Source organism: Antechinus flavipes, chromosome 1 (assembly GCF_016432865.1).
Source record: "Antechinus flavipes isolate AdamAnt ecotype Samford, QLD, Australia chromosome 1, AdamAnt_v2, whole genome shotgun sequence".
NCBI classification, from domain to species: Eukaryota; Metazoa; Chordata; class Mammalia; order Dasyuromorphia; family Dasyuridae; genus Antechinus; species Antechinus flavipes.
In genome coordinates this window covers 5,036,306-5,060,894 of record NC_067398.1, presented here as the reverse complement: position 1 = coordinate 5,060,894, position 24,589 = coordinate 5,036,306, and the positions used below count along the sequence as shown (strand labels likewise).

Sequence of the window (24,589 nt, the reverse complement as noted above, 5' to 3'; positions counted from 1 at the left end):
TTGGGCTCAGAGGGTCATGGCTCTCAAGCTGGAAGGAAATGTAAAAGTCATCAAGTCCAACTCTTTGGGTTACAGGTGTGGAAACTGAGGCAGAGATGCCCCACATCACAAATCTAATTTTGAGTCCAGATTTAATCCCCGATCTCCTCGATCCTAAGGCCGCCACATTGCCTCTTTCCAGCTAGAACTCTATAGACCAAAACTTGGGCACCATGGGACTCAGAGAGCATAGCCATAGGTCACGCATTCCCACATAGTTACATGGCATGGGCTCGCTGACAAGCCAACCCCCTTCCTGCTGCTGTTAGACCTTCCTAACACCAGAGGAGAAATGAAAAATAGAAACCGGCATCTGCTGGGCTTTTGAGATCGTGCTGCTGCACCGGATATTTAATAATCTTCTGGGGCTGGAGACCCATAGGCCCACAGTGGGATCTTTTAGAGCTAAAAGCCAGACACTGAAGGCTCTACAGAGCTCCCTATTGTCTAAGATTGCTTGCCAAGAAGAAACACTTTAGGTGAGTCTAGGTAAACCCATGAGCAAACACACTACAAGATCAATCCTTTGAAACCTGTCCTAATTTTCTTCCACTAAAACAAAATGAGTTCATCTCCCTTGTATCTATGGGGGTGATTGGGATTTCCTAGGGCTAGTTTCTCTCTGGGGAATGAATTTTGCTAGTAAATCATGAAGATAGTCGGGATCCAGAAAGAACTGACCCCTTGGGGAGAGACATGCTGGGTCTCGGGCACCTTGCACAAATATAAATGGAGAAAGAAACCATTGACTTGGACTTCTAACAGAGAGCCAGACAGCCATTGGGCCTCTGGCAGCCTGCAGAGAGCCAGACAAACCCAGAGAAGCAACAAGGCAGATGGATGAATGTTGGACTGGGAGTCAGGAATAAGGAGAGGGCAAAAGGAATGAATCTGGGATTTCAGGGGTATAAGAAACTCCCAGGTGAGGAAAATCCTTTAGATAGAACAGGTCCACATCTCTACAACTTACATTTTTAAAAGCTGATGATGAAATGACTATCCAGAGTCACACAGCCAATATTTTTCAAAGGTTTTCCTGGCTTTAAGACCAGCTCTTTGTCTATTGGGCTGTTGGGAATATGTGCACTTTCCACCTCAGACCTAACTAAGTGCACAGCCAAACTGATGAGGCAGTCGGTTAACAAACATGTGTTAAGCACCTACTATGTGCCAGGCACTGAGAATACAAAGAGAGCCCACATCCCCGCTCTGTTTCTCAAAGAGCTCTCATTCCGAGGAGACGGCTCTCACATCTGCCAGGGAAGAGACTGAACCAGGTGATCCCCTTGCAGGGATCACATCTTGCAGGGATCTAGGTCATCCAACGGTCCACAGCCTGCAGCCTGGTCCTTGGAAAATGGTTTTAGGTTTGTGTTTGTTTTCCCGACAGGCTTGGGGCTTGGGATTCAGGCAGTTCTCCAGCCCAACCCCAACCTGCTAGTTGTTTTGCAGCCAGGCTGCTTTCCCTTCCCCTTCAGGTATCATTGGTAGGTCCAGTCAGCGGAGAGACTAAAGAAAGGCAGCTGGGTGGGGCAGGGCAGTCCTGGCCCAGGACACCAGTGACTCCTGGGAGCACGTGGTCTTGGCCATTGCACGGCTGCAAAAATCAAACACGCAACTCAGCATCCTGGGTCATGCAATCAGGATCCTGGGGTACGTCTCCATTTCTGTGCTCCCCCTTCCCAATGACTGATGGATTTGTCCACACAGTCTGGGATGGTAGTAAATTCATCAATACAACCCATTAATTACACTTATTGGGGAAGCCCCTGGTTCTGGCCTGCAGGGCTCAAGCAAACCTCCTTCCTCACCTCTGGCATCCCCAGCCCGGGCTGTCCTAGGCACAGTGTTCCTTGGAAAGGCCCGAGGTATGAAATAGCTCCCCTTTCACACACACACACACTGACCACCGGCAGCAGCCCTAGCTAATCCTTAGCAGGGTGACCCCTGGGTAAAGAGTTTCTTGTATCTTTCTTTTTAGCAGATGATGAGGAGATCTCCATGAACACGGACCCTGAGCCAGCTGAGCTGCAGCAGAGCAGCCTGAACAATTTGATGGAGGTCGGCCTCCCCGAGGAGGCCACAGGTGTCCAGCTGGAGGGGGAGGAGAGCAGGGAGCCCGAACAGCTCCCTGAAGGGGATGGAGAAGTGAACGGTTTGGGGGGCCAGAGCCCGGAGGCCCCCAGGCCGCCTGACGAATCCAGCAAAGAGGCGGGTCAGGACGGCGAGGCTCCTGGTGAGGGCGATGAGCTTCCTGAGCCCGCGCCGGCTGAGGAGCTGCCCTCCCTCGCTGCCGAGGATCTCGACGAGTGCCCCGATACTCCTCCTCCTCCTCCTCCCTCCCCTCCCCCGCCCCTGGAAACCAGCGACGGCCTCTCAGCCGCACCACAGGACTCTGAGGCTCCCCCCAGTGCGGAGGAACCGGGGGCTGAGGAGGCTGAGCCGGCGCTCCTGGCTGGTGAGGACCCAGAGGAGCTGGGGGAGGAGGGGGAGGAGGAGGCCCACGGGGAGGAGGAGGAGGAAGCCGAGGGGGAGGAAGGCCTGCCCGAGCTGCAGCCGGAAAAGGACGGGCTCCCCTTGCGGCCCTCGGTGAAACGGAAGAGCAGGCCGTGCTCTCTGCCGGTGTCCGAGCTGGAGACGGTCATCGCGTCGGCCTGTGGCGAGCCCGAGACCCCGCGCACGCACTACATCCGGATCCACAACCTGCTGCACAGCCTGCCCTCGGCGCAGGGCGGCCGCGGGGCCCCGGACGAGGAAGAGGCCGCCGAGGAGGAGTCCACCGTCAAGGACGTCTCGGAGAAGGACGCGGTCAGCGAGGCCGAGACCGTGGCGCTCGAGCCCGGGCAGCTCGAAGACGGGCCGGAGGCGGGGGACGCCGAGGTGGGCAGCGTCGGCGGGCTGGCCCCCAGCCCGTGCGGCCAGCGGCTCCTGGAGCTGAACTGCGGCTCCTTCACGGACAGCGAGCCCCGGCCCAGCACCGGCAGCGAGAGCGACTCCAGCCCGCGGCAGGGCCGGGAGCACGACTGCGAGGGCTGCGACACGTCCTGCTACAGCACCTCGTGCTACAGCACCTCGTGTTACAGCACCTCGTGCTACAGCCCCTCGTGCTACGAGAGCAACAACCGCTTCTCCAGCCACACCCGCTTCTCCTCCGTGGACAGCGCCAAGATCTCCGAGAGCACCGTCTTCTCCTCCCAGGACGACGACGAAGACGAGAACAGCGCCTTCGAGTCGGTGCCGGGCTCCGCGCCCAGCCCCGAGCTGGAGCGCGAGGCGGCCGACGGCACCCCCGCCTGGCCCGACGAGCTGGCCGCCCCCCAGGGCAGCGCCGCCAGAACGGCGGACGGCCTGGAGTCCCCGGCCGCCGGGCCCAGCAGCCGGAGAGAAGGTTAGAGCTGGCGCCTCCGCGCGCGTCCCCCCACAGCCCCCGCCGGGGCCAGAGTCCGAGCGCCTTCCGACGTAGGAAATGATAAATTGTGGTGGCCAGTCCGCAGTCCGAGTGGTCTCTTCCCGTCTCGTTCCTCTCCGGCCGGAGCCCTCCTGGCCCGGCTGGGAATTGGCTGCCGCGACCCCCGGGGGCGGGCCCGGGGGCGCCAAGGCTGCTCTCCCGTGGGACCTCGGAGAGCTAACCTTAACATTGGCCAAAGTGGGGCCCGGTGGGTTCTGGGCAAAATGATCCACCGGAGGAAAAGCTCCGTCCCCGGGATCCTTTGGACCATGTTAACGTTAGCCGGCCGAGCGCGGTTACTTGTTCCAAAGCTCAGGGGGCAGGTGATGGGTCAATGAGAGTGGCTCCTCCTGGGATTTGGACTTTAGGCCAAGTGTAGATGCACGGGACCAGGTATCGGATTAGAACTCTTCCCTGATTCCTTTTTAGGTTTGTCTAAAGAACTTTCATATATTCTCCTCAGTTTTCTGAGCTAAAAGGTAAGCCGTGATATGGAGAATAGAAAAGCTTAATGATGGGCAAAATCACATCCCATGGTTATTTTTTTTTAATTTCCTTAAACAGAAGACTCAGCTTTCAAAATATAATGTACTGAAGGTTATTGAAAAATTAATATGCATTTCTTAACCAGAGATTAAAAAAAACAAAAACCTTGTACTAATAAAGGTCAATAACTGACAGAGGAAAAGAATTTGAATCAGGAACCATATAATTAAGACTAATAATTAAACATCATAATGCCTTGCTGACTCAATTTAGTGCAAATTTTAAGAGAAACCAAAAAAAAAAAAGTCCCACTCCTATGCCAAGTAAATTAAGAGAGTGAATCAAAAAACTACTCAATAAAAGTATATTATTTTTCATCTTAAATGTTCTATCTCGGTGCATTAAAGGAGAGGGGCAAAAGGAACAAAGGGAGATGGTGGAAAATAGAAAGGATGCACAGTGACAAAAAAGAAAAAAGGATCAAATGAAGACAGAAAAGAAGAGAGCAGGAAATAACTGTAGAAAAAGGTAGAGAACATAGCCAGCGTGTGCACTCACACGCGATCTTAAGGAGCAATGTCTCCAAAACCTTTCAGAGCAACATCCTAAAAGCTGTGGTGTATTTTCTTACTCTGGGCATAAATTAAGGGTTTCCCTTTTTTGAGTTTTGTGCGGGGGTTGAAGGAGCTCAAATCAAGAACTGGGTCTGGCCTGTAGGTGGCAGGTGTCTCATCTCTGATCTGGCCAGTGTTTAACAACTAACTCGCTTTATTTTACATTTTACTCAGTCCTGATAAAAAATAATGAGCCTAATCTGTGCTGAGTTGTTGACACTCCCTCCTCCGCCCCTCAAGTAGAAATCTACAGTGAAATTAAGACAAGAGTTGGATTCATTCCTGCCCTAAGATGCCACCAAATGACAGCTGGGGGAGGCGAACATCTTGCCACCCAACCACAAATAGGAAATTGAATTCTGGGACTAAATGTGTAGATGAGTGTGTTTGGTAAAGAGATTTGCTGTTGATTTGTCTATTCTATATTTCTATGCATACAAGCCTTGTCTGCTCTGGCTTTTCTCCATGATCAACCCAGAGGTAAGGAAGGGGAAGTAAGACCTTGGATACCTCCCCACAATGAAGACAAGGCAAGTCTAAAAGACAGTAACTAAAAGCCAAAGTCCCTGCCTGCTCACCATGGACAGACACTCCAATGGCAGGTAGTTTCAGGGTACTTCCTCTAGGTCTCTGACCCATAAAATTGGGATAAAGTCACATGGCAGAGAGAGGGAGCTCTCCTTTGACTGCTTAAGACACAGGGGATTCTGAGGAAGTTTTCCAGTGTCCTGGAAAGATTTCTCAGCAACCCTGAGAAAGTTCTATCAGTCATTCAGTCAATAAGTGCTTATTTAGTGCTTACCACAGACTAGGTACTCTTCCTAGTGCTGAGAATGCAAATAAAGGCAAATATAGTCCCTGTTCTTTTAATGAGAAAGTTGCCATGCAAATAATGATGAACAAAGAGAATGTGTCCAGAGTAGACGGTGGCCATCTTTTCCATGGTTAGTTTTTAGTTGACTTTCCTAACAGATTGCACCACTTTTCTAACTTTTAAAATGTCCCTTCTCTAAATCCCTCACCCATTACCCTGGCATTATCTAACTGCAGAACATCATTATTTCTCCCAAGAGCCTCCCTTTCTGTTAGCCCTGGGTCTCTCTGATTGTTTTTCTTAGAATTCTAAGTTTTAAAAGGACAAGCGATGGAACACCTTATTTATGCAGTTTAATCCCACCTGTTCCCAAATTTCCCAACCGAATGAGGTAGACTCTCCCAGAAGGACCCAATAAAGCCAATTTTGTGTCTGGGGGCCGGGGAATCTGTGTGTACCTTTTCTGTGTGTAGGGCACCATCTTTTCCATTCTCCATCCTGCTCCTATTCTATTGGCTGAGATGTTTGTTACTTCATTCCATTGGCTGGAACCCGGAAGCGTTAAAGTCCATTCCATTCCCTACCATCACCACCCCTCCTCCCAGGCAACAGACATCATTGTCTCAACAGATTAGCTGATTTTCTTGGTAGAAGGAATTAGAAAGCCGAGAAGATTTAAAACAAACCGGAACCAGACAAAATACAACCACCTGAACCCTATGTTGAACTTGAGAAAGTCCTTCCTGTCCTTTTGTGCTATTCCGACATGAAAATATTGACAAACACCCAGAAGCTTTCCCTCAGTAGGGCTTAACCCAGAGCCTTGGTAAAGCTATTAACTCCTGGGAAGAACAGACACCCAAAGATGGCATGAGGAGCACAAGAGAGCTTCTTAAAGAAACAACCGTATTCCATCAGCACCTAACAGGGACTCCTGCTCTCAAGGAGAGGTGTGCATTGGTCTGCCCATTGCTCAGATTTTACTGTTTGCATGTGGGCCGATGGGGTGAAACAGGCATTAACTTACCCATTGTCCTGTTCACGCCATGTTGTATCTGACCAATGGAGCTGAGTGAGTAATTAGGACAGCCAATAATTAGCTTTTCCTAGGGACAACCTGAGAACTCCCAGACCTTTCCAGTTTCTTTTCTCATACAAAGTAGAATTTTCTCATTTTGGAAAGAGGTGATCCTATAATTCACGCTCTCCTTCCCCCACCCTTATCTACTTTTGGGGGGAAGGGGGAAAAAACGGACCCACCTGGCTCTGTATTGTCTTACTTTACAGGGGGACCATCTGTACCCAAACAGGGCTGTATGAGGACTACAGGCTCAGTCAGGAAGGAGGACCAAGGGTTAAAGCAATGCAGGAACAGTCTAAGATGTCATCTCGCAATGTGTGTCCAGCCCCTCTGCTGGCCAAGCCCTCCCAGAAATCCCTCAGCAAGCCCCAGAGCATCAGGAAGTGTGCGGAAGTCCAGTCAGGCTGTTCGGAAGTCTAGCCTGATGGCAATCAGACCAGCATCTTCACTTGGGGAGTGCCTTATGGGACACCAATGAGAATTCTTAAAAGCTCTCCCCTGGCTCTGTCTTTTCTACTCCTCATTCAACACTTTTTTGTTGTTTCCAGTCCCCTCTTGTCTTGTCTTTCTAACTTCTGTCTCTCTTTGTCTCTTTCCCTCCTCACCCTCCCTGTCCAAAGCAGCCTTTGTTGCCTGTGTCCATCCTAAGAACAGTCCAGAGTCCCCTTCCCGTCTCCTACAGTGCCCTGGGCCTCTGTCACCATTCCTTGGCCCTTGAACCTCTAGTTCTTGGCACATCAGCCAAACCCCCAGCTTGGATTGGTTTCGTTTGAGAATTTCCTAATGAAAAGCCAGGTCCTGCAGAGTAGCCATAGGGCATCTCTCTCAGCCTGGACCCTCCCCAAACCTGGAGATTACTTGAAGATCAAATAGGGCCTCAAAGCCACCTTTCTTGACTCTAGAAGGATGGTCTTCACTGATCCCAATAGAACAGTCCTCAGCAGGCTCAACTAAGATTTTCTTACCTCTTTTTTTTTGTGCTTTTTTCCCTTTAAGAGAAACCACCCAATTAAAAACTTCAGAGGGATGCCAGTCTGAGCCCCTTTCTGAGGGGCCAATTCTGGGTCTTTGGGTTCTTCTTTTTCCTTGTTCTCTGCCACGTGAATGTGGGTTACGTGGGCCCGGGACCTGCAGCTCCACCGTAGCGGTTGCCTGACAGAGGTGCTTTTGAATGACTTTGCCACAGCAATGTGTGAATCTGAATCTCTTGACTGTCTCATCCGTAGGTGATTGCCCTTTACTCCAAAACTCTCAGCCAGTTGGCCTGCTTCCCTCCCTGAGGCCTGACCACCATCACTACCCTACTATCGATGAGCCTCTTCCACCAAGTAAGCCTTAGTTTTTAACATGGATTTCTGAACCCTTCCTGTCAAGCCAAACAGGTTAGTGTGTCGTTTCTGAGCCGACTCTACTCCGGTCCCAACCCCCAGAGAAAAAGGTTTTTGTTATGTGAGCGATTAATGGATAGCTTCTGTCCTTACTGCCACCGAAGCCTGGGGCGCAATGCTTCTTGGACTCTCGGAAGGAAGCCCTCCCAAATCCTTCGGTGATTCCTCAGACTCAAGGGATCACTGCTGTGGAGGGAAAAGTCTGTCCTCTGGGACCAAAGCTGCCCTTTGCTCTCCAGTGGGGAGAAGGCATCCTTTAGTCCCCTTACATTAGGGCACCACACGCTGCTGTCCTCCTGGAGGCTGTTGGCGTTGGGTACAGCAATCACGGAGTTTGTTAAACATTTCTACCAAAGTCCGTTCTCCCTGGCCAGGCAGGAGAGCAGTTTGTCCTGAGGTAACTGGGCAATGGAGCAAATAATAACTTCCTTTATTGGCAGATCTCAACTTTAGGTTTAGGGCACTTTTCCAATGACTACAAACTTTCATATTTAGTAATCTTTAAAAAAATAGGTTCGCTAAGCTGCAAAGAATGGACTTATCTATTATTGTTTCTCTCCTCTGTCCACATAATCCCATGATAGTTTTGGTGACAAGGACCATCCATCAGCACCGGGGAGCTCAGAACAGCATACCTTGCTCATGAGTGGCGGGCCTTTCTGCCTATTAAACAATAAATCATGTTCTCTTTTCGGTACATGGTTTATCAATTTAAAAAGAAACTGAATCTCATAGAGCTGGCTAACTTTAAAAAAACTCAGTGTTTTTTTCTTTTTAGCCAAGTATCATGAACTTCAGTCAATGGTGTCTGATTCAGAATTTGTCACTTCATCATTGGTTTAGCAATATGCCCTAAGTAAAATCACAACCCCCCAAGAGAATCCAACTTAGAATTTACCTAAAAAGAAATATTCCATATTTCTCACTATCTATAAAAAGACCTATTCCTTCTATCTATCCCCTTCTATCCCTTCCCTGCCCTCTTCTTTCCCCTCCCCTTCTCTTTCCTCCTCTCCCCTCTCCTATTCCTTCTTCTCTCCTCTTCCCTCCAGACATGCCCTGACAACAGTACTCACACGTCCAAATACCAATTACACATAGAAAAATATCATTTTCTCTTTTCCACAAACATTTGGGGACTAGGTATTTTTAAAATTGTTTCCCAGAAGCTTTACTCATTGTTGAAAATGCTCGTTCCCAAACAGCTACTTGGTGTTTCTATTTTCTGCCTAAGAGACAAAAGAACAATGGACTAGAGTCATAATGGATCATCCCAAGATCTCTTAGACAATTCCAAACAACAAAAGGCCTATTTAATTTGCACCAAATTGTATTTATTTAAATTGAAGAGTCTTTAGCAGTATAAGACCAGATGCTCCACCTATTCTTCTGTCATACCTCAGAATAACAGAAGCATCTGGCTCTAGAAGCGGAGGGTGTCTGAACTGCAGTGCACCGAACACCAGAGACTCCGTGCAAATATGTATTAAACATCCCATTGGGCCCAAAGCCAAAGGACTCTGCAACTTCAAAACAAAGAGCCACCTTTAGTTTTGTTTCTTAGCTCCTGTTATGCCACCCTAGTTTTGTTTCTTAGCTCCTTTTATTCACCCTAGTTTTGTTTCTTAGCTCCTTTTAAGTCACCACAGTCTTAAACTTGTCTCATCCCACCATGACGAAGGAAGACAATATTGACCTGACATAGCCTTTGACCATTTTCTCAAGCACCAGCCATCTCTGATTTCCTATTAAGCACATTAAAAGAAGTGATTGCACAACAATCTCCCACCGCATCTCTAAAACTTTATCACTAATAAATGATATTACATTGGAAAAAAATTGAAATTAATGGTAATAACGCTAAATCTGGATCTCTTGAATCTCTAGCATGCCAAAATGGCCCTTCACTGAGATCTCAAAATTCAGTATGAGTATAACTTGATCCACATTTACAACTATAATTATATGGTTAATGTTCAATAATGGACTGTTGCAGACATTAGCCAAGGAATGTTTGACATTATCCAGATGGACTTTCCAATGTTCCATTTAAACTAAAGCAGCAAAAAAAAATTTTAGAAGAAAAAACAACCCTCACTTTGAATCCACCTTGACTGGCTCTCTCTTGTTGCATGCTTCAATGTGTTATTTGTGGGTATTTAGGTTTACATGGAACGTGAAGAAGTCCATCAGTCCATTTAGGTCACTGGAACCCATCCCCACAGATGTACAACTTCTGACACTGGGCCTTGCCTTTGGGCCAACTGTTAAGTTAAACTGTATATAAAAGGGAAACTGCCATTGCTCTGTCTCCCGGGAATGTTCCAACACAATGACTTGTGCCTGCCCTCCCTCCCAAAATCATCGCTCTTTGCTTCTCTGCTCTTTTCATTGCCTTTTGCTTTATTCATCCCTGGGCCCAACACACTGCCAGCAGATTTTTTTTCCCCCACAAAGCCCTGGACTTCCCCTACGTTTATGGTACTAGCATCTGGCTGCATAGGCAGCGAGGATACTTAGCTTCTGAGGAGGCTCTTAGTAACACGAATCTCTGAGGTCAGAAAGCCTCAAGATCATGTTACTATGACTTGTGGTCAAGTCCTAAAATAATAATGTTTCCCATCTTAATTTTGAGTTAAATTTTTTGACCTGGCCTCCCTCTAGTGTCCATTATGGGTACTTCACCCTCTGAACAGTGTCGGCAACAAGTAGATTGGATGTGTGTCTACACTTGTCTGGTGATTGACAGGTTTTCCCCAGTACATCCAGCCGGAGCTGCCTTCCCTGTCCTTGAGTACTGTGGATGCAGAGCTCTTAGCAGGAAGCAGGTGGAAACCTGTCCATCCCTCCATCCACTCGGAGAGATGGGCTCTGACTAATTTTGGGAGATTTTTTTTGGCCATTTTAACAGAAGGGATTTTTAAATAAAACATCCTGCTTGATTTTCGCCATGAGAATATCAGGGTTTCACTCCCTTAAACACACCAAGACCATCTAGCTGATGGAGTAAAGAAGGCCCCTTGCAGCTTGACTGGTCCCAGTTCTACCCCAAAGGTTAAGCCAGTCTTTCATCTAGAAAATGAATGAAAACCAGGTCTTTTCAATCAAAACTGACATTGATAACCCAAGTATTTATCACACTGAATTTTTACCCCAAAAGTCAAGTGATTGCTTAAGATAAGTCAAATCTGGAGACTAGAAACCCTGCCCTATAGAACTTATTCCTCCCCAGGGGTTTTTTATTTATTAGCCTTTATACACTATCCCTTTCCCCTTTATTCTCATCCCTCTTCCCTCAATCGTTCAGCAACTAGAATAAACTTCTTTTGACCACGAACCCCTTGGGAAGTTAGTTTGGTGACTATGGACCCTTTCCTTCTCAGAATCACGTTGTTAAATGCACAAAATAAAATATTTAGGATTGCAAAGGAAATTTTAATGATGTAGTCATTGTTTTTTTAGAATAAAACAAATTCGGAGACCCCAGGTTCAGAATCGATTTCATGGAAACTCATCTGAATTTAGACTGGATGACCCAGAACGGAACAAGCTTGGCAGGTCATCGCTGTATCGCTGTAATTATTTAAACAAATTATACAAGTTTGACCTTTCTTTTAAAACCAGACCTATCAGCTTAAACTATTGTTTCCTTAGACACTGAATTGAACCCAAAGCCCCTTAAGCCACCTCTGAGAACTTAAGGCAAAGGCTGAAAACCCTCAATCTTCCTTTTAGCTACTGTGCCCACTTTCATTCCATCTGGTCAGGCAGCCTGGGTGACTTCTAGATGGGCACCCATCTTTGATCTGTTATGACAGCTCAAACATGTGAAAGGCACATTTGGACAGTTTGGTACAGCACCCATTGGTTGGTGTGAAATCCTATGGATGGGAAGTCCCTGGGAATCCTTACTAATTTTCTTTATTTTTATTTTCATTAAATATCAGACTGGGAAGCTCGGATTGACAGCCACGGGAGGGTATTTTATGTGGATCACGTCAATCGGACAACCACATGGCAGCGTCCGACAACCGCAGCCACTCCCGATGGGATACGTCGTTCGGGGTCTATTCAGCAGATGGAGCAGCTCAACAGACGGTCAGTGTTCTCACTAAGTCGGGGGCCCTTCCTCCAGTGAAAAAGTTTGAGAGTGATGGCTAGCCTTTGATCAATGTCCCTACCTAGAAAATGATGGCTTTGAAAGGGTGGGAGAGAAGACACAAAAGTAAGTCTTTGGCTTCTCTTCAGGAAATCTGTTCCCAACTGGCTCTTGAATTATTGGCCCAAGTCCAGACTGTATTCCTGACTCACTAAATGGTTTGTAAGAGTTTTTCTGGTTCCAACCTGTCCACCTGGAGTGAGCCTCTTCAGATATCCTGACTGGTCCCTGGACAGCATGTAAAAATTTCTTGAGCAAAAAGGGGTTGTGAGTGGGGGCAGCTGGGTGGCGCAGTGGAGAGAACACCTGAAGTTTTCTTCAGAAGGACCTGAGTTCAAATCTGGCCTCAGACAGTTAATACTTCCTAGTTGTGTGACCCTGGGCAAGTCACTTAACCCCAATTGACTCAGGAAAAAAAAAGGGGGGGAGGTGTGAGTGGGCAAAGTTTTCAGAAGCCCTGCACCATGCTACACTCAGACTAGACTGCTCTCTGTGTCTCCCCTAACTCACATTGAACACATTTGCCGCCATTCCTTGGCTCTTGCCATTGCCACACTGGTGTGCCCTTTCTCCTTCCCTCACCTCGCCTCTTGAATTGTTACCAGGCCTTTAAAGCCAATTCAAAGGTCACTTCCTCCAGGAAGTCTCCCCAACTGCCACCAGCCACCGCCTGAGTCATGTTAGCTATCCCACATAGACTTTACAGAGCGGCCCCCGTTCAGCACCATGGAGAGAGGACCGTACAAGAGACACAAACATTAGTAACTGACCTGCTCTGGTTCTGGACCTTTGAGAGCCCCAAGTGCTTAGGGAAGCTCCAGGAGGAAGGGGAAACAAACTGTCCCTGAGGCGGCTGTCTTTGAGGTCTGAGGTATGAGCAAGAACTCACATTGTGGGCAGCCAGACAGCACCACGGACAGCGCGTGGCCCTCAAGGCAGGAGGACCTGAGTTCAAATGCAGCCTCAGACTCCTACACTAACTCCCTGGGCAAGTCACTTAACCCCAATTGCTTCAGCAAAAAAAGGGGGGGAAAGCATTCTTTGAGCTCCCACTATGTGCCAAGAGGCCAGGAACGGAAGGCATGGGTTCAAAGAAGCAGAAGGGAAGAGGGTTTGGAGACGGAAGATGGAAGATGTGAGAAGAGCAAGCTGGATCATTGATGTAAAATAGAGTGAAATGTAAGATGGGAAAGGCAGGAAGGAATCAGGCTTTATAAGCCAAAGCAGGGTTTCTATTTGCTCCTGGAGGTCAGAGGGAGCCACTGCAGTTGGCTGGGTAAGGGAGGAGTGAAGGAGGGATGATGGTCAGCCCTGCCCTTTTGGAGGATCACCCAGGTAGCTGAAGGGAGGGCGCACTAGAGACCCGAGGAACTATCGGAGGCGATTACCGTTCATCAGAAAAGTGGTGAAGGCTGGTGGCTGTGGGTGTGGAGAAGGGGGAGCTTCTGAATAAGAAATTCAGCCTTATATAAGGCCAATATAAAGGCCTTACTGTGCTCCATGCACAGGTTGAGGCTCTAGGACAGAGATGAAAGATGGAAATAGAGCTCTCCCTGCACTGAGAAGCAGATCTGAGTGATGTGATGGAGGCAGAGGATGACCAGTCCTTGGCTTGAGTGTGGGGGGTGAAGGAGAAGAGGAAGGGTGGGGAGGAGGTGGGAAGCCTGCCTGCCTCCCTCCATCCATCTTGTAATCAAGCAGAAGGATCAGCCAACCTTCCCATAAATCCCAACGCCTTCCCACCCTTATCTCCAGCTTGGAAAGCCCCGAACGCTGCTTGGTGATTGAGGGAGTGATCACAACTATCCCCAGCCTAGAGAGGGAAGCTCTCCATCTCTAAAGGGCTCCCACGCCAGGACTCATGGGATCCTGGCCAGTAAGCTCCCAGCGCGCAGGAAAGCCCCTGCAGCCTCAGCTCCAGCGCCCCCCAAGAAGCAGGTGTTCTCTGAGCCCCACCTGACCAGAACAACTGCTCACACTCCAGATGGAATCAGGGAGGGCCAGTTACTTTGGCCAAGAGCTGAGAGATCCTGGACAAGGACTCGAGGCCCCTGCCCCACTTGGGCTCTTGGGTAGCTGGGCCATGGGGGTCAATCGATGGATCAGCTGAACAATCAGCAGGCATCGGTTGAGTCGGACTGTGTGCCGGGCACTGTGCAAAGAGCTGGGGCCAGCGAGAAAGGTTTCTTCTGCCCTCCGGGAGCCCCTCCATCTGCCCTCTGGGAGCCCCTCCGTCTGCCCTCTGGGAGCCCCTCCATCTGCCCTCTGGGAGCCCCTCCGTCTGTCTGCCCTCTGGGAGCCCCTCCATCTGCTCAGGGCTCACCAAGCATCAAACACCATGGGGGGCTTCTTGGGGTTTGGGGCTATTTTTCATTCAGCTACTTAGTAATGATCCTAATAAATATTTTGATAGCATTTATAGTATTTATTTCCCCTTTTAAGCCTCATCATAATCTTGTGAGAAAGAGAGGCACTACAGGCATTTTCTAATTGTTTTACAGAAAAGGCAACTGAGGCAAAGAGCCAGTGAGTGGTCTGCCCCTGGTACACAGTAAGTGCCAGGAGTGGAATGGCTTCTGGGGCAGAACCCCAACCCCATGCTACACTGTAGCCTCCCACGGGACGCTGGTCAGCCAGGCCGCCAGTCACCAGTTAGGTCTCTAAGCTGCCAAAAGCTGGTTTGGTCGCAGGGTAGTGTCTGAGGGTGGCCCAGTCTGGACAGGTGAACGGCTAGCCTCAGGACTCCAAGGGGAAAACCCTCCGGGGGCTGGGAATTGGGGGTGAAACGAGGAGGCTGGGGTTTAGGGAGCACTTTAGCATCAGACTTGCTGGGAAGATGTTTTTTATTTCTGGAAACTGAGACACACATTTATATGCACAATTACAAAGACATTTCCTATTTATTCATACAAGGACAGATCCATAAATCCACATCTGTGCACTCACACACACTCTCGCACTCACACACGCACTCACACACACTCTTGCACACACATTCACAATCACACACACTCACACTCTTGCACACACATACACACACTCACACATACACACACTCACACACACACTCTCGCACACCCTTAAGACCAGCTACGAGGCCACTTCCGTGAATCTCCCAACTTGGCAGAGAGTTTAACTTCTCTTTGGTTACATTGGAGAGAACAGGAAGCTTCGAGTTCACCCCTTGGGAGAATCCATTCAGTGAGCTGTGGATGCTGGGCCCGCAGGAGGGAGGGCTGTCCCCTCAGAGGAGGATTAGCCTTGGCCTTTTGGGCCCAGAGGACAGAGCCAGGAGAAGCACCTGGGGGGATTCCCAGCAGTGGGGATGGGGAGTTAGAGAAGGGTCCCTTTCAGTTTTAATGTCAGGGAAAGCTTCCCAGAGGGCCGTGGGAGGAGAGGCTGCACAGCCCCATGGGGATGATTTGCAGGGGGACATCAGAGCGATTGCTCCCCTTGTCCCCGGCTTGTTCTATCTACGCCCTCAAGGTCCGGGTCCCCTCCAGAGTAGAACATGAGCTGCCAGAGGGAAGGGCCTGGGCCGTGTTCTCTCTGGGTACCCTTTTGGTAATCCTTAGCACCCAGTGGGGGCTTAATGCTTGTTGAGGTGTTGGATTCAGTCATGCATTCTGTTAACCAAAATGAGCCCGGAGATACTGGAAAGTTCTTTCTCGATCATAGACAGAAAGGGTCCGATGGTTCCCAGTTTCTTTTTTTGCTGCTTGTGTGAAAATTTCTGTGATTCAGGTTAATCAGCTAATCAACAAGCATTGATGAAGCACCTACTATGTGCCAGGCCCTGGGCACACCAGAGCAGAAGTGAAGCGACCTCTGCCCTCAGGAGCTCAGGCTCTAACATCGAGGTGCAGTCTGACCGTTCGGGGCCGCACAGAGAGAAAGGGGGCTCTGCCCGCGGATGCTTCGGGTAAACGCTGCCCCTGCCACTAACCTCAGCTCTCCATCGTTCGCCTCAAAGGTACCAGAATATCCAGCGCACCATCGCCACGGACCGCTCTGAAGAAGACTCTGGTGGCCCAGCAGGCCCTGAGCAGGCGCTCGCCGGAGGCGGCGATGGAGGCAGTGGAGGCGGAGGAGGGGGCAGTGACTCGGAGGCAGATTCTTCTCAGCAGAACTTAGGTGACCGAGTCCTGATGGCTGCGATCTGTGGATGCGAGGGACCATGGCTGGCAGCTGTGGGGAGGGGGAAGGGGAAGGGCTGCCCAGGAGCAGGGGGGAGCAGCCCAGCTTGTCTTTGTCAAAGCCCGTCTGTTTTCCCCACGAGGCCTCTTAGACTGGAGAGCCGCCTCTGGGGGCATCTGGGGGCCCGGGCCCTGGTCTCCCTAGGGCTGGGCAGGGAATTTGGGGGCTCGGGGACCCATGAAGCTTGGGTCTGCAGCTGTCCTTATGGGACCATTGCCTCATTGTCCGTATGGGAGCCATGCCTGTTTCATGGGGGGAGGCGCAAGAAAGATTCATAGCTCTCCCAGTGACATCTGGAAGAAAGGAGGAAGGAGGGAGGGAGGGAGAGAAGGAAGGAAGGAATGAGAGAAGGAAGGAAGGAGGGAAGGAAGGAAGGAAAGAAAGGAGGAGAGGAGAGGAGAGAGGGCAGGAGGATACATTTTGACCCACACTTTTGAATCCCCCCCAAGTGGGCATCTCCCAGACTTCTATACAAGTCCCAGGTGTCTGTTTCCTGCCTCTGCCCACCTTCTGAATCAAAGCCTGGCAGCTCCAGGGGCAGAGAAAAGCAAGCCCCTCTGTGCCAGTCTGATGAAAGCAGGAAGGAGGCAGGCTGCTGCGGGGAGGACATCCCTTAGTGGGCAAGCCAGGAGGGCACAGAACCAGGAAGCGCGGACGTGGTAGGGAGCCTGCCACCTTAAGCACACACGAGCTGAGCACGCCTCTGGTTGCCCAGCTGCAGCGCCCCTGAAGTAGAGAGTGGCTTGGACGGGTAAGGTGACTTTCCAAAGGCTCAGTTGCTCGCTTCTCCCTTTCCTAGAGCTGGGGAGAGAAGGGTCGCTGTCCCCTGGGAACTCCCAGAAGATCACGCTGCTGCTGCAGTCCCCGGCTGTCAAGTTCCTCACCAACCCCGAGTTCTTCACTGTTCTGCATGCCAACTATGTGAGTTCCCACAGAGACGGGCCTGGCACAGGGGGCAGGCCTGGCACGGGGGCAGGCCTGGCATGGGGGGCAGGCCTGGGGAAGGGAAGGGAGAGGAATCTCACTTGCTCACGACTGGTTCCTCTTTATTTGGGGCAAGTGGAACAGACTGTTTGCTACTTTTTATCTCCCTCCTGGGTAGAAAGAAAGTCATTTTAGACAGAGGCTGGTGGAGTCTTTGCAGTCCATTGCCAACTCCTTATAAAGCCATGGGACCATTGGAAAGAACCTCGAGTTCTTTCACGTCTAAATTGGCTCCCAGGGTTTGGGCCCGTGAAAGGCAGCATGGAGAGCTTTCCCACCTGGCAAAGCAAAGGGTGATGAGGTGCCCCCGGCAGGGCTGAGCTCCCCTCCCTCAGCCAAGGTGGTGGCCTCCATGGGGGGAGACACCCATTCAGGGAAGGGCGACTGGCTGGCCTCCGCGGCCCCTTCAGATGCTGAGAGTCCACGTGTGCTCGCTGGGAGCCAGCGCCCACAGGAGGGCAGCAGCCTTAACCGTCCCTGCTACACCAGTGTCCTTCATTTACAAAGGAGGCGCCGGTCCCCTCGGCAGGGACGCCTGGCACGTCGCTTTGGGGCAGATGCCACAGGAATGGCCCTCTATCGGCGCCCAGCAGCTCCTTGGGCAGCCCTGGGAGGGGTTTACCGCGGCCTCGGGAGGAGGGGGCTGCAGTCTAAGACTTGTGCGTTAGAAGAGTTACCCTGGCAGCCCTGCCCGGGTGGTCGCTGTTGGGCAGCTCAGGGCGCTGGAAGGTCTGAGTCTGGATCCTGCCTTGGAGGTGGGCCGGCTGTGGGGCCTTCATTGCCTCAGGTTCCTCATCTTGGAGTTCTCATGATAAAGAAGATACTATTTAGAGTGTTTTACAAATCTTGTGTGGTGTTCGTAGTAGTAGTAATGATGCTGATAGGGTTGGATCGGAGAAGGGAAGGAATTGGAGGCAGGGAGGCCGCCGAGGAGGCCTCCGAGATAGCCCAGAAGGGCCTGAATGAGGGTGGAAGGTGTGAGAGTGGAGAGAAAGGGACAGATGCCCTCTCTCTGAGGGAGAATGGGCAGCTCTGAGGACTGAGGTGAGGAGGGAGCAAAGGGAAGAGTTGGCAGGACTGGGGGCGCAGGAGAATGATGGGGCCTCCGCCAGGAGGGGAAAGCTGGGGGCAGGAACTGTGCAAGTTGCCTCTAGCTGGGCTCCCACCAAAGTCATCCCCTGTAGAGTCACAGTCAATGGGGAAACTCTGGGTGAGGTACGAGACCCTCCAGCCCAGAGGGAACCTGCTGACAGTGTCTGGTTCTGCTCCCCGGCTCCCCTAAGGGCTCTCGGCCCTTCCTGAGAGGTCAGGGGGCGGTGACAACCTGTGCTGAGATTGAGGCAGAGGGAAACCAGGTGGCAAATACATACAAGAGCACGTTGTTCATGGGGTCCCGCGTGCTCAGGGTTGTTTTTGTTACGTTACATAAAGGGGAAGGTCCTTGAAATAAAGGGACTCCATTTTCCCATCATCCTCGGGAGTCTTGCCTTATTACTTCTCCACTAGGAAGATATAATTTTAATCTAGAGCCCCGCTGTGTGGGGGCTCTAGAAAGCAGGACACACTCTGAAGTGTTCTCCCTTTCCTCGAGGAGCAGAGGATCCAGACAAGGGGAAAGCGCCACATCTCTGCGAGGGCAGCTGAGCAGTACTTAGGGAGAGCAGGAGACTGCTCTCAATGTGCATTCAGTTAGCAATGGCCACCATCAGGATGTCTGGGAGTCAGAGGGAGACCCCCAGCATGTAGGGGAGACCCTGGTGAGGAGCTTGTGGGAGGACGTGGAGGAGCCTCCCCAGGACGGCCAGGCAAAGGTGGGCTGCAGTGGCAGGAGCGCCCCCGCTGGGGCGGTGGCGGCCCCCTGGAGAACAGGGGGGGGGGAATATACATGTGTCTGGATCCCACTGACAGGAGATGTAGGGCTTTGGGAATGAATCCTCCCTTTGGGATGACGCTGCCCCCCCCCCCCATCTATACACTCCCATCTCAGAGAGAAAGCGAGGTCTTCATCCGGGGCTCGTCCCTCCTTTTCCCTGACAGCAGAAGCTGTTCCTGGGAATCTGACTTGAAATCAAGTGTTTCATATATCTTAGCATATTGAACATGTGTGGGACTGCCTGCCATCTAGGGGAGGGCGTGGGGGGAGGAGGGAAAAGTTAGAACAGAAAGTTTTGCAAGGGTCAGTGTTGGAAAATTACCCATGCAGATGTTTTGAAAATTTAAAAAAAAAAAAAACTTTAAGAAAAAAATAAAATTAAAAAAAAGGAAAAGAAATCAAGCATTTCAGTTCTGGCTCGTCCCTTGACCTTACACAAGGGCCTCAGTTTCCTCATCTGAAGAATGGGGAGGGTGGGGTTCTCCATGAGCTCTGGGCCCCTTTCCAGCTCCAAATGTAGGCCCTCAGCTCTAGGACTCCAGCTCCATCCCTGCCCGGCAGCCCCACGGTCAGCAGATGGGGGGCCGAGGGGAGCTCTCCATGGTGTCTCCCTCTGCTGCCCCCAGAGTGCCTACCGCACCTTCACCAACAGCACCTGCCTGAAGCACATGATTCTGAAGGTCCGGAGGGACGCGCGCAACTTTGAACGGTACCAGCACAACCGGGACCTGGTGAACTTCATCAACATGTTCGCCGACACGCGCCTCGAGTTACCGCGAGGCTGGGAAATCAAAACTGACCAGCAGGGCAAGGTGAGAGGAGGGGGAAGGGGAAAGGGGGGAGGCTTTGGGGGGAAGAAGTGGGGCTGGCCCTCCAGGCTTGGGGGGAGAAGGGGAAGAAGTGGGGTAGGACCTCTAGGCTTGGGGGGAGAAGGGGAAGAAGTGAGGCTGGCCCTCCAGGCTTAGGGGGAGAAGGAGGAAAGAAGTGGGGCTGGCCCTCCAGGCTTGGGGGGAGAAGGAAAGAAGTGGGGCTGGCCCTCCAGGCTTGGGGGGAGAAGGAGGAAAGAAGTGGGGCTGGCCCTCCAGGCTTGGGGGGAGAAGGAGGAAAGAAGTGGGGCTGGCCCTCCAGGCTTGGGGGGGGGGGAGAAGGGGAAGAAGTGGGGCTGGCCCTCCAGGCTTGGGGGTAGAAGGAGAAAGAGGGCTGGCCTTTCTGGCTTGCAGCTTGCACTGGGGAAGATTGGATAGTTAGTTGGAGGCTTGAATCAGGTACCCTCAGCTGCTGTTGGGCAGCAGGGGTCAAAGTCAGCTTCCCTTCAGTCTGGGCTTGGGGGCTGAGGAAGAGTCCACTTGCAAGATGACTCTTGCCCCCAGGTCCCACCGGGGCCTTTACTGCATTAGCATTCCCCTCGCTGAGCTCAGATGAGAAGTTTCTTGCTTTGGAAACTCCTGAGCTCTCCAGCAGGACTGGGAGGAGAGGTGGAGGGGGAAGCCCAGACCTTAGATCTCTCAGTTTTCAGTCCTCCTCATCCTGCCCCACTCTCGGGACCCCTTTGGGGTTTTCTTGACAGAGACACTGGGTGCGTTTGCCATTTCCTTCTCAGGTCATGGGCCAACAGTGCCAAGGGGCTTGCCCAGCATCACTAAGCTGTTTGAGGCCAGATTTTAACTCAGTTCTTCCTGTCCTGAGGACCGACACTCTCCCACTGCTCCACTTAGCCACCCTGATCTTTTACCTCTTTTAGAAAGTCCCATGAGCCTTCTCTCTCCAAATTCCTGGTCTTTCCTCCAGACATGACTGTCGGAACATGCAGGGAAATTACAAATGGTCTTGACACAACATTGTAGAGTTTACAGAAACCCTTTGTAGAGCTCACATTGAGTCTCACAACTACTCACGGAGGAGGGTGGCTTCTGGTTTGACAGATGAGGAAACTGAGGCTTGGGAGCTCAAATTATTTGATCAGAATCACCCAGCTTGTAAGTGTCAGAGGCAGGATCTGAACTCAGATCTCTCTTCCTCCAAGCCCAGCATGATATCCTCCGGGCTACCCCGCTTCCCATTTGGGAAAATGAATTAAGTTGAGCTGAGAGTAGACATCCAAAGTACCTTCAGGCTCTAAGGTTCTGTGTTCAGGAGGGTGTGGACATTCAGCTTACTTCCTCCAGGGCCCCATCCCAAGAGAGGCTAGGTGGCTGCAGGGAAAGCAGCCTGCCGTCAGCACTCTTTTTGGGATCCTCCAGGGCCCACTTCCCTCATGGAGGATTTGATGTCCATCATTAGCTCTTTTTTAGCCCCTGTACTAAGGGGTTCCTAAAAGTGAATCCACCCCCACCATTACATGAAAGTCAGAGAGCAGGCTGGGCAGAGTTGGACCCCCACGCCCAGCACATCCCTCTCTGCCCTCATGCCCATTCTCCTGCCCAATGGGTTGGGTTTTCTTTCCCTCTGGCAGTCTTTTTTCGTGGACCACAACAGCCGAGCGACCACCTTCATCGACCCCCGGATCCCCCTTCAGAATGGACGTCTCCCCAACCACCTGACCCACAGGCAGCATCTCCAGCGGCTGCGCAGCTACAGTGCCGGGGAGGTAAGTCCGCCCTCCCCGGGAAGGGCAATAGCAGGAGCCCTTGTGGGTAACTTTCCCGTGGCCTGCCATGCCTTGTCCTGGCTCGGAAGTCTCCACGTGGCACACGTCCCTGTTCTCGGCTGCCGCAGCCTCTGGTCCGGGCACCCATGAGCGCCCGCCTTTAGTAGAACTGGATCGCCAGGATGGGAGATGTGAGAGAGGAACAGAGTGAAGGGAGAAAACATTCCAGGCCATGCTAGTCTTGAGGATCAGGGAGCCTGGATGACCCCAAGAAGTGTTCCTGGGGGGGCAGCAAGGTAGCTGAGGGCAGTCACCCGGTTTCTCCTGGGGCTCCTCAAACCCTCAGATTTATATCCGGGTAAGTCACCATGCTTTCCTGCAGACCGACTCCCTCTGGGGCCGCCCAGAGCTAATAGGGAGCGCAGGTGAATGCAGTCCCATGGGATTCTGGGATCATGATGGGAAAGTGGACAGAAACACTTTGTAGAATTATGGCTCTCTAGCCCAAGGTTGGGCCAGTCAATGCTTTGGGATGGAGAGCCTTTTGTAGGAAGGATGTTGACAAGTTGGAGAACATTTAGACAAGTCACCAAGCTGGTGGAGGGCCTTATGTCCAAGCCAAAGAAGGACAGGGTGAAGGAGCTGGGGGTGTTTGCTCAGATTCAGGGGGACATGAGAGCTGCCGGGCAGAGAAGGCTTTGGACTTGTTCAATTTGGCCCCAAAGGACAGAGCCAGAAGTGACAGAGAGAAGGATTTATCCCTGTGTGGGTGGGGGAGGAGCTGTCCTAACATGGAATGGGCTTGCTGGTCAGGAAGGGAGCTGCCCCTCAGTGAGGGTCTTTAAGCACAGACCTGGTGAGCTCTTGCTTCATGGGGAATGGAAGAGCTGCTTGCTCTGGCCCAGGTTGGTTTGGAGACAGCATGGAGTTCAGTACGAATCGAGACAAGAAAGCACAGATGCCCATAAGAAGACTTTGTACAAAAGAAAGTCAATAGGGAGGTCAAATCACAGATGAAGAAAGATTAGAACTCAGGCTGCTCATTTAATGGGCAGTATTTAATTTAACACCCAGTATTTAAATGCCATATGAAAATGCCTACAGGGAAAATATGTTGATTTCTAGCTGCTTGAAATCAAGATTTGAATTAGGGAGAGGTACATATATATGTAAACATGTATAAATAGAAATAGATATAACAATATCAATATTACATAAATAGGTAAATATATAAATACAAGTAAAGACATAGATATAAACATTATATATATGTATATATATGTATATATATATATATATATATATATATATATATATTTTTTTTTTTTGCCCAGCACAGCTGCTGTCCTCTAGAGGTTCATATGCTTTTTGGAAGGGGGTACAAGATATGATAAATATTTATTAAGTGTTGATTATATGCCAGGCACTGGGCTAAATGCTGGGAGTACAAATAAAAAAATATCCCTGCCTTCAAGAAACTTGCAATCTAATGATTATGTAATCATTCAGTATCGATTGCAGTAGGAACATAGATAAACCTAAGAGAAACAACTATTATTAGAATCAAGATGTTGGGGAGCAGACCACAAAGAGCTAGAAAATGTATTGGATGGAATCCTGATCAGGAAAAGCAAGAAAAATCATAGTGAGTCATTTTTTTTCATTCTCAATGGGAGCAGGAAAACAGAAAGGTCTCTGAACCCTGGATATGGGGTCTATTCAGGGGCACACTATATGGAGCATTCCAGTGCCCAAGGACTGAAAGAGGACTAAAACTGTCCCCGAGGATGAAAAGAAATTCTCATAGATTCTGAGCTTATGGGATACAGGAGCTGGTGAATATACAGAATGTTCTATCTGGCCATAGTCTAATGGAATTTCCAACCAAGGACAAGCCCACAGGTATATTGCTCAGGTCTATACCTGATCAGATCTTGCAGAATTCGGACCAGGAAGGTATTAAGGAGATTTTGCCCCAGATAAGACCACTTTGGGAGCACTGAAAACCCTGCCCAACCTGTCCCTGAAAAGGGGAAATAATACAACTTTCAATATCCCCAAGAAAGTAATAGAAAGACCCAAATAGATAAAAGTTAAGCTCAAACCTGAGAAGTACGCATAGCCCAGACTAGCATAAAGTCCCAAATCAGGAAGTAGGCTGAAAAAATGGATATCTTTAAAAAAGAAGAATCTCATCATCAACTATTGTGGTAGCAAAATCGCTAAAGACACAAACTCAAAGACAAGAGTGATTTCCGAGAATCTACAAGTTAAGTCATATAGAAAAACACTGCTTGGGCACAAGCCCAGTTAGAAATCCTGGAAGGGATAAAACAAAATTAGAGAGGGGGAGGGAGAAAGAGAAGAAGGGAGGGAGGGAGAGAGAAGAAGGAAAGGTGGAAGGGAAAGAGAGAAAGGGAGGAAGGGAGAAAAGGAAAGAGTAAGGAAGGGAGAGATAGAGACACAGAGATACACAGACACAGACACAGAGAGACAGTACACAAAGAGATGGAGATAGAGCAAAAAAAAAAAAAGATTTTAAAAACCAAATGAGGGTGCTAGAGGAAAAAAAATGAGGAAAGAATAGCAAAGACAGATGTGGAAAGATAACTAATATCTTAAAACAAGAGGTGTACAAACTTACCAAAGGGGAAAAAACTCCCTGAAAATGTTAATTGACCAAATAGAAGTTAATTACTTCCTAAGACATCAAGAAATAAAGTCAAACAAAGCAAGAAAATAAAATCAAAAGTCTGAAAAAATATGTATTTCATAACAAAAAACAACTGACATGGAAAATAAATCAAGAAGAGATCATTTAAGAATTAAGGAACTTCCTAAAAGCCATGACAAAAAAGACTCTTGGATATCATATTTCTTTTTTTTTTTAATTTTTTATTTAATTACTTTATGTTGACA

At 50.0% G+C, this 24,589-nt stretch overlaps 1 protein-coding gene across 1 annotated transcript in view; it reads left to right on the top strand.

The window, feature by feature from the left end:
• The window catches only part of HECW1 (HECT, C2 and WW domain containing E3 ubiquitin protein ligase 1), a 183,928-nt gene that overhangs the window by 121,943 nt on the left and 37,396 nt on the right, over positions 1-24,589 (top strand). Inside the window, 7 exon segments of the mRNA XM_051978484.1 lie at positions 2,024-3,427; positions 7,709-7,810; positions 11,818-11,968; positions 16,003-16,163; positions 17,026-17,147; positions 19,710-19,895; positions 21,536-21,670. Of these exon segments, the coding sequence (XP_051834444.1) occupies positions 2,024-3,427; positions 7,709-7,810; positions 11,818-11,968; positions 16,003-16,163; positions 17,026-17,147; positions 19,710-19,895; positions 21,536-21,670 (2,261 nt within the window).